The 10430-nt window shown below is 41.4% G+C and overlaps 1 protein-coding gene across 1 annotated transcript in view; it reads right to left on the bottom strand.

The window, feature by feature from the left end:
• Positions 1 to 3360: 3360 nt before the first annotated feature.
• DCAF17 (DDB1 and CUL4 associated factor 17) overlaps positions 3361 to 10430 on the bottom strand; it is a 55578-nt gene continuing 48508 nt past the window's right edge. The window contains exon 15 of the mRNA XM_038589136.1: positions 3361 to 3602. Within this exon, the coding sequence (XP_038445064.1) occupies positions 3495 to 3602 (108 nt within the window). The 3' untranslated portion in view covers positions 3361 to 3494. The remainder of the gene's footprint in view (positions 3603 to 10430) is intronic.

Below are 10430 nucleotides of genomic sequence, written 5' to 3'. Positions count from 1 at the left end.
TAGGCATCCCTCAACCTGATTTTATAAGTACATGGGACTACATGGGACATCAAAATATGTGAAAAACTGGGTTATATTATTATTAATGAGTAGCCAAACATCATTTTACCTTTGGAGAACTTTATGGGATGCTTCCTTGTTTGCCTTCAAAATAATAGGAGTTAAGTTATGCAATATTTTTAAGAGAATTCATAGACAGGAGGTATCAGAAATATATTTATAGAATTTTGGCCCATGGATCTCAATATTTTATTGAAGTTTGAAGGAATCATGGAATCACTGAAGTTCAGGAATCACTGAACTCTGAAAGTAGAGCACAGAGGATCTCTTCCTTGATCAAATATTAGGCTAAATAAATTTTGTCAGCAATCAGCTTAAACTGACCTGGATTTCAGGAAGAGATTATAATTTCTGTTAGAAGTTCTTTTTTTTTTTTTAATAAAAAAAGATTTATTCATCCATTTGAGAAAGAGAGAAGGAGAGTGAGTGTGCGAGAATGGGTGGTGGTGGGCAGGAAGGAGGGCAGAGGGAGAGAGAGAAAAAATCCAAGCAGGTTCTCTGCTGACTGTGGAGCTGGATTCAGGGCTCAGCTGGAGGAGCTCTTGATCCCACAACCCTGAGATCATGACCGGAGCCGAAACCAAAAGTCAGACGCTCAACCCACTGAGCCACCCAAGCACCCCTGTTAGAAATTCTTTTAAAAGAGAAAGCAGGGTAGCCTGGGTGGCCCAGCAGTTTAGCGCCTGCCTTCGGCCCAGGGTGTGATCCTGGCGTCCCGGGATCGAGTCCCACATTGGGCTCCCTGCATGGAGCCTGCTTCTACTTCCCCCTATGTCTCTGCCTCTTTCTCTCTGTGTCTCTCATGAATAAATAAATAAAATCTTAAAAAATAAAATAAAGAAAAAGAAAATATAAGTTCAAATTTTATTTTTGTTCCAAAATAATTTTGGTTGGCCTCTGTCATTTAAATGTTGCCTCTAAGACTAGATCCTTGAGATCTCAGTCAACAGGAAGCAGTTTGGAATGAGGAAGTATTCATTGCTCTGGGGCTTCAATCTGCTACTACTTGCTATATAATTAGATAATTTACAGGGGTCCAACACTGGGCTGCAGTTTGCTAATCTGTGACAGGATGGCTTGGAACTAGGTCAGGGTCTGTGGATAGGATCTGGATGGGCGGGGGCGGGGGGATGCAAACCCCACTAGTATTTGTAGCGACTATGACTCTGTCACCAATAGAATTCACTGTTTTTATGTCTCATTAAGAGTTGTTATAGACATCTCAATATATCATGTATGCTCAGCATTTTTTAAAGTGACAGTAGTTATTAGACCTGCAGCAGATCTTATTAATGCATCAACAAAGCACTCTACTATTATTATTATCATTACCCCTTTTTATTTTATTTTTTAAAGATTTTATTTAGCCTAAGATCAAGTCAGAGAATTAGCAAGGGAAGGAATGTTCTAGAACACTTCCATATCAACCTTCTTTTTAAAAAATTCTATTTATTCATGAGAGACAGAGAGACAGAGATAGAGAGAGAATGGCAGAGACACAGGCAGGAGGAGAAGCAGGCTCCATGCAGGGAGCCTGATGCGGGACTCTTATCTGGGGACCCCAGATCCAAAGGCAGGCGCTCAACCACTGAACCAGCCAGGGGTCCCTTGATAACTCCTTTTTAAATGTAATTGGTTTTCTTTGTAATCCTATTTTTAAATATTTTATGCATTTGAAAACAGTATTCGAAGGAGAGGTCCATAGGTTTTATTTAGCCTGCCACAGGAGTCCATGGCACACAAAAAGTTGAGAACCCCTGAGTTAAATGATCTCTGAAGCTTATTTTTGCTTTTTTTACCCAGAAATCCGGGGGAAGGCTAAATCCAACTTACATCTTACAAAGTACAGTCACCATCCTACTGTGATAGGATTGTAAAAAAGAACACTTGAAGAACTTGATACAGCTCTTGGAAAGCCAACCTAGAAAAACTTTGCATCCTCTTAATCCAGAGCTATTGTTAAATGCTGAGCTGTCCTGAGTGCCATACTTGTCAATAATAAAAGCCTGTCCTTTAATTGTTTAGTATTTATTTACTGATGGTCTGGCAGATGTGTTCTTTAAGCTTTGCCAGGCCAGGCAAGAGTGTCACACAGAACTTTTTGTCATGGGTATCCTGTTGCCCCCTCTTTCTATACTTTTCTCCTCTTTTCTTGGCTATTCCTCTACCTAGCACCCACATTTTGTACAAGAACTCCCAACACTCAGATTTTCCTATCACCATCAAGGTCCCCAGGTGGAGACCTAACCTTCCTTCATCCTCTATCAATATGGAGTGATCATATTCCATATGGATCGCGCTGTGTATGGATGATTGATGGTCATACTAAAACCATGAGAATTACTAATGCTTCTTGACAATTTAGTATGCCCCAGGCAGAGTTCTATGAACTCTCCATGTATGAAATAATTTGATTCTTACAAAAATCCCATTTTATAGATAGGGAAACTGAGCCGCACAGAAGGTAGTCAACTTACCCAAGTTCCCACAGCAAGGAGGTAGTGGAATTGAGATTCAAACTCAAGTGTTTGGCTCCATTTCTGCACTTGTAGATACTGTGCTAAACTCCCATCATTTATTTATTTTTAAAGATTTTATTTACTTCCCCCATGAGATACACACACACACACACACACACACACACACACACACAGAGGCAGAGACACAGGCTGTGGGAGAGGCAGGCTCTATGCAGGGAGCCTGACATGGGACTCGATCCTGGAACCCCAGGATCACGCCCTAGGCTGAAGGGGGCGCTAAACCGCTGAGCAACCTGGCCTGCCCCTATCATTTATTTAATAAATTCCCTGTTTTTTGGATTGACATTTCTGTTGCTTACAGTTTTTCACTTCTAGAAAATTGCCTTCATGAATGTCTTTATACATAAATAACTTCTGGTTGTTTCTTTAAAGCAAATTCCTAAAAGTGAAACTACTAGGCTAAAATTTTTTAACCAAATTGCTTAATTATTCTACAAAAGATTATAGCAATTTGACCAGAACTGTATGATCATGTGGCTTCACATCATTGCCAATAAATATCATTGTTCTGTATTTTTAAATGTTTAGGGAACATCTGGGTGGCTCAGAGAGAGTCGGCTAAGCATCTCTTGATTTCAGCTCAGGTCATGATCTCAGGGTCGTGAGATCGAGCCCTGTGTGGGGCTCTGTCCTGGGCATGGAGCCTGCTTGGGATTCTCTCTCCTTATCCCCCTCCCCTTCCCCCCAAAAAAGTTTGCCAATCTGATGGACATCACATACTATCTCATTATAATTTGCACTATACAATGTAGCATTTCTCATTTATTAATTGCTCATTTGTATTTCTTCTTTTGTGATTACTTCCCTCCCCTTTGACCCTTTACATACAATTTTGCTTAGCGGCAGCTGGGTGGTTCAGTTGGTCAGGCCCCCAAGTCTTGGTTTTGGTCTGGGTCATGATCTCAGATTTGTATGATCCAGCCTTGCGGCAGACTCTGCACTCAGCAAGGACTTTGCTTTTCTGTCTCTCTCTGCTCCTCTCCCTGCTTGTGCATTCTCTCTCTAAATAATAAACAAATAAATAAATAAATCTTTAAAATAAATACATAAAATTTTGTGTAATTTTTACTTCCCAATAAATTCTTTTTTCTTTTAAAGATTTTTATTGGGATCCCTGGGTGGCTCAGCGGTTTGGGGCCTGCCTTTGGCCCAGGGCGTGATCTTGGAGTCCTGGGATCGAGTCCCACGTCGGGTTCCCTGCATGGAGCCTGCTTCTCCCTCCGCCTGTGTCTCTGCCCCCCCCACCATGTCTATCATAAATAAATAAATCTTTAAAAAATATTGTGCTGAGAAAAAGGAGTCCTTTAGTTGCAAATCAGATTCCTTGCTTAATATGCAATGTGCTTACCCTAAGCTATGCTGGAAACCAAGAAATAATATTCTAGCTTCTCACAGGTTTGCATTCTGTTACGTTTACACTGATCAAAATCTGGGATACTTAAGTAGATTAAGATTTCAAAATCAAGCCTCTGCAGAAGAAGAGACAGATGATTTTTTTTTTTTTTAAGATTTTATTTATTTACTCATGAGAGACACAGAGAGAGAGGCAGAGACACAGGCAGAGGGAGAAGCAGGCTCCATTTAGGGAGCCCGATACGGGACTTGATCCCGGGACTCCAGGATCACACCCTGAGCCAAAGGCAGGTGCCAAATCCCTGAGCCACCCAGGGATCCCCGAGACAGATGATTTTTAAAAAAAATCACTCTGGGGACACCTAGGTGGCTCAGTAGATTAAGCGTCCAACTCTTGGTTTTGGCTCAGGTCATGATTTCTGTGTCCTGGGATCAAGTCCCACCTCAGGCTCTGTGCTCAGTGCACAGTCTGCTTGAGATTCTCTCTCCCTCTCCCTCTGCCCCTCCTGCTCATCCTCTCATGTGCACTCTGTCTCTCTAAAAAAATAATAATAAATATTTTTTACAAATAAATAAAAATTCACTGTCTTCCTGGGTAGTTGCTTAACATATATTAAAAAGGACTTTACCCGAATATTAGTTTTATGAAAAAGAAAGTGATTAAACAGACATAAACCTAAATAGCTTGCCACTTTCAAAAACTATTTTTGCTCTACTAGAGTAAGGCAAGAGCAATTCTTGCATATGGGAAGAAGAGGGAGTCAGTGTTCTAGGTCCTTGCTACTCGAAGTGTGGTCCATGGACCAGTTTGTTAGAAATGCAGGACCTCAGGCTCCACTGCAGTCCTACTAAATCAGAGTTTGCCTTTTAATAAACTTGTAGGGGATGATTATCCACACATTATAGTTTAAGAAGCTCCACCTCAAGGAGCCTAGCACCTGACAATCACAACTGAACCATAGCCTGGCCAGCTGTGACCCTTTCAGATGCTTAGCTAGTGCCAGGGACAGAGATCTGTAATTTTCCAAGGCTCCATATCTCAAATCAGTAAGCTTTTTTGAAGGTTCTAAAGAATGTATCCTGTAGGGTCTCCTTTAAGATGCCTGACCCTAGTTCTCATAAATGCTGTAACTTTTTTTAAAAAATTGACTCATATTGGGAAATAGGATGAGATTTGAGGCTCTTAAATGATATTATGATCAGAGAACTCAGTAAAACTTCAAGGTTCTTGATGGAACTATATGCCCAGTTCAATGACCAGCACATGGAAGGTAAAGTGGCATTTTACAATGAGCTGATTTTGGCCCCCTAGTTCAGAGTAGTAATCTGATACTCTAAGCTAGATCATGTGGAAGTGTCCTTTCTCCCAAATTATCCAAAGCATGGTTTGAGCTCTATTTTTCCACATTCATTCATTTAAAACGACTTCTCTCTGTAGAAAGATGAGACAGACAAAAGACAGAGAAACAAAGCGAGGGAGAGAAAGGCCAGGCACTGTGCTAGGTGCTGAGAACATAATTGAGAGCAAAAATTGACAAGGTCTCTATCCTCATGGAACGCTCAGTCCCCTCCAAATACTAAACCTGAGTCCTGCACCTGTAATCATTTCAGATATGAGGAAAAGTAGACCCAGCACCTACTTCTAGCAACGGTGGGGGTTGGGGCGGGGAAGCAGGAATGGAGCCACAGGGTGAGAGAGAATGTGGAAGGAAGGTATTAGGGGAAGACCATTCACTCAAGAACTGACCTTTTACTGAGCTCTAACTTCTTTGAACTTTCTGTCCCTAGAAAACTCAACCCAATCACTGTCCAAGTTTCTGACTAACCAGTCCGAAATCCTCTTCCAGGAGATGCAATAAGAGTAGATGGAGAATGAGGAAGAAAGCAAAGGAGATATCCTTGTCCTAGAATATAAAGAGATTGCTATTTTGTGTGCTCTGTAAAAGACTAAGCCATTTCTTATACAGAAGAAATTAGTTCTCTGTATTGAGAATCTATCATGTGCCAGGCATTCTTCTAGACTCTTGGAACATATTGGTGAACAAAACAAAGACCAGAGCTCTCTTTACGTTTCTATCCTAGTGTTCTGCAAATGATTCACAACAGCCATGTTTCAGTTTCAAAACGGATAGAAAACTTTTTTTATTATTATTATTAATTATTATTATTAAAACCTAATAGAAACAGAAGAGGAAAGGAATCTACACATAGATTAAGGTATGCAATAAATGAGAATAAGGCAAATTTACATCAAATTGGGTACTTACAGGGGGTACCTGGGTAACTTCAGTGGTTGAGCATCTGCCTTTGGCTCAGGTAGTGATCCTGTGGTTCTGGGATCGAGTCCTGCATCAGGCTCCCTGAGGGAGCCTGTTTCTTCCTCTGCCTATGTCTCTACCTCTCCCTCTGTGTCTCTCATGAATAAAATAAAATATTTTTTAAAAATTGGGTACTTCCAACATCCAACCTCATTAGCTGGGGAAGCCCTGCTGAAACAGCCAGGCTGGAGTCCCGATTGAGAGGCCTGGATGGAGCCTCAGATGAGATTTCCAACTGACCATACTACTAAGGGCCATAGTTGTGGGGCAAATAATATGGTTTGAAATGAAACATTTGGAGGCAGCCCAGGTGGCTCAGTGGTTTAGTCCCGCCTTCAGCCCAGGGCGTGATCCTGGAGACCTGGGATCGAGTCCCACATCAGGCTCCCTGCATGGGGCCTGCTTCTCCCTCTGCCTGTGTCTCTGCCTTTCTCTCTGTGTCTCTCATTAATAGATAAATAAAACCTTAAAAAAAAAAAGAAACATCTGTTTGCCTACACGCTGTTTGGAGGGAGAGCAAGGTTGTGTGTGTGTGTGTGTGTGTATTCTGAGGGAGAGCAAGTTTATTAGCATCCCTTTCCCCCCACCCTCCAAGCATACAGGTCTGGCAATCTTGGGCAGTTGGTCGGTTCAACCTGGAGGCCACTGGAGCTGTCGGCCCCCAAGTATGTGAATGTGCAGATGATACATATACTGTGTGCCCATCTTTCCATCATTGATCACAAGTCAGTATCCATCTCCCAGACTCTCAGCCTTTGCTGTCTTCTTGGTCACAAGGAGAAGGTGTCCTAGAAGCTGCTGGTCTCCTTCCATGTTATCATGTTTCTATATTTTTCAAGGAACCTGGGCTAAAAGACAGTGTCTGCTTCCCCTTCTGGATTCCATTCAGGGGCAGGGAGGGCGGGCAGCCCAGCCTGGAGCAAGCAAGAGGGGATGTGAGACAAGATTTGTAGCTTTTGGTGTCCATAACAGAATGGCCAGTTCTGACCTGGAGGCCAGATAGTATGTTTTTTTAAAGATTTTATTTATTTGAGAGAAAGTGGAGAAGAGAGGGAGCGTGTGCAAGCCGGGGGTAGGGGTGGGCAGAGGGAGGAGAGAGAGAAAATCTCAAGCAAATTCCTCACTGGACAGGGAGCCGAAGCAGAGGTTCTATCCCAGGGCTCTGGTATCATGACCTGAACCGAAGGCAGACACTCAACTGACTGAGACACCAGGTGCCCTCAGATATTTTAAACAATTAGGCTCCTAAAGTATTCACACAGCATGAGTCTTACAAACAATACTCTTAGTCTGCCTGTGTACGTGCAGGTCCAGGTGGTCCAGGTGGTTGGTTATGCTGAACAAATCACAAAAACGTCTATCCATACAGAGCACCTAGCAAATGGGGATGGAGGGAATGCAGGCTTCGCCTGAAGAGAATGTTAAGTTCATCTTCAAATTCCTGCCAAATACCTGGAAAGGAGGTTAGTCTCTCAGGATGGAACCCAGGGTTGGAGTTGTAAGGCAGTCCCAAGCAGTCAATGACATAGTCAAAGACATTATGTTGGAGTTCAGCTGCCATGCAGCGGGTCACAAGATAGCATTCTCCATATGGACGCAGACTAAAGGCTAGAGAGTGAACTCTGGGCCAGTTCCCTAGTCAGTTATGCTCATACTTTTGGCTCAGGCTCTCTGACAGGACACAATATGGGATAAGGTGTGTGAATCCAGATGATAAGATGGTTAGGATCACTATCATAGAAACCTGGGTTAATTTTTTCTTCTTGTTTCCTGTATTTTAATTTTTTTAAAAAGATTTTATTCATTTATTCATGAGAGACACAGAAAGAGAGACAGAGACACAGGCAGAAAGAGAAGCAGGATCCATGCAAGGAGCCCGATGTGGGACCCGGGAATCTGGGATCACGCTCTGAGCCAAAGGCAGATGCTCAACCGCTGAGGCACCTAGGCGTCCCTGTATTTTTAATTTTTAAAATAGCCCAAATAATATTTATTTTGGAAAAAAAACTGGGAAATAAAGATAACTAATAAACAAAACATTCACCTATAATCCCATCTTCCATAAATAACTACTAGCATCATTTTGTCATGTATCTTACCTTTCCAGTTATTTTCTGATGTGTGTCTGGGGATATAATAATATGTACATATTCTCAAAATAGGGACGCCTGGGTGGCTTAGTGGTTTGGTGCCTGCCTTTGGCCCAGGGTGTGATCCTGGAGTCCTAGGATGGAGTCCCACATTGGGCTCCCTGCATGGAGCCTGCTTCTCCCTCTGCCTGTGTCTCTGCCTCTCTCTCTCTCTCTGTGTCTCTCATGAATAAATAAGTAAAATCTTCCTAAAAAATTAAAAAATAGGGATCCCTGGGTGGCGCAGCGGTTTGGCGCCTGCCTTTGGCCCAGGGCGCTATCCTGGAGACCCGGGATCGAATCCCACGTTGGACTCCCGGTGCATGGAGCCTGCTTCTTCCTCTGCCTATGTCTCTGCCTCTCTCTCTCTCTCTCTCTCTCTCTCTCTCATAAATAAATAAATAAATAATTAAAAAAATTAAAAAATAAATTCTCTATTACTTGAGCAAATGTACACTAGATGAGTACAATGAGTATATATAATCAAGATACAATTTTATTTGGTATCCTTCAGAAGTTAACTTTAAAATTTATTCTGAGAGAATTTGCATAACTCACCCATGTTAAACAGGAAGGCCTTTTATGGAAATGTACAATGATCTGGAAGTCCAGCTTTACTTCTGTGGTTCAGCATAGGCATTGAAACTGAGAAGAATATACTCATATATTCTGACCTTAAATAGTTTTTCAAAATCAAATTTAGAACTTTATATTGATTCTAGTGGTATGATTTGGGGGATAAGGATATTTGTTGGTGTGAGCCTTTCAAGTGCTGATTCTTTGTAAGCACTAGAATAACTTATGTCCCCTTTATTACCAAAATCCAACTCCAAAGAATAAGAGGTTATTTTCCTTGGATGGTCTCCATCACTAGCCATCTACTGTGCATCAAAAGTGAAACTTAGAATAATTCTGCTACTCTGCTGGAAGCCAACTGACAAAGAAAGTCTGTGTATTTGAACTGCTTTCATCTGTTGGGCAAGCCACAATCTCTCTGTGCTTCACTTTTCACCTATGACTAAGTAGGGGAATAAATCTAGGAATTCTTTAGAAATCTTTAGAATTCTTCCAATTCTAAAACCATTTGATATTTAAAAAATGGCATTTACCTATGGCCCAAATGTTTAAAATGTCAGAGTTTTCCAAGGGCAAGTGCTAAACAGTACATGCATTGCAAAATTAACAACCTGGATTAACTGTCAGCTTTTCTAACCATAGTATTAAGGCTATATATTTATATTCTGAAGGCGAATTGTCAAATCCTTGTGCAGTTTAATAAAATAGAATTATGGCTCAAGCATAGAAAGTATAAAAATATATTCTATTGGTCAAATAAATATGTTACTGTGTCTCCAAAGATGTCAAAAGCCTTGAAAGTAACGTGTGAATTTATTTTGAAGATATTTTGCATTAGATATCCTGGTGTCCTAAACTGGAAAACCTGGATGATAAGAAAATCCTTTCTTTGGTTGCTTCCAAAGGAATTTTTTAAAAAGATTTATTTATTTATTTGAGAGAGAGAGAGAGAGAGAGAGAGTGTGAGTGGGGGTGAGGGGGCGGGGGGGGGGGGGAGGGGGGGAGTGGGGGAGTGGGGAGGAGCAGAGAGAAAGGAAGGAGAGAGGCAGACGCCTGGCTGAGTGCAGAGCCATCACTTAGGGCTCCACCTTATGACCCTGAGATCATGCACAACCTGAGTCAAAATCAAGTCAGACACTTAACTGACTAAGCCATCCAGGTTCCCAAAGGAATTTACTATAATTATAATCTTAAAACCAGATACAGAGTTCAGTTCAATTAGCAAAGTACTAAGTTAATGATTAGTGTTTATATTCTTAAGGTTTAGTTATATTTAAGTTTATGGGTGTGGAAGAAGCTGGGCTAATTTCCTACCATGAAAATATCATTAGAAGGTGCAATTAACTTTAAGTGCAAAAGAAATAAGATAAGAAAATCTGTTGCCCATTTTACCTGGATACTTTCAAGTCCATGATATCTTATCTATTCTAGGACTTCAGACTTACACACTAATT

This window comes from Canis lupus, unplaced genomic scaffold, assembly GCF_011100685.1.
Source record: "Canis lupus familiaris isolate Mischka breed German Shepherd unplaced genomic scaffold, alternate assembly UU_Cfam_GSD_1.0 chrUn_S1675H1869, whole genome shotgun sequence".
In the NCBI taxonomy this organism is placed as follows: Eukaryota; Metazoa; Chordata; class Mammalia; order Carnivora; family Canidae; genus Canis; species Canis lupus.
The sequence above is the reverse complement of the archived record's forward strand: the minus strand, read 5'-3'. Positions and strand labels throughout refer to the sequence as shown.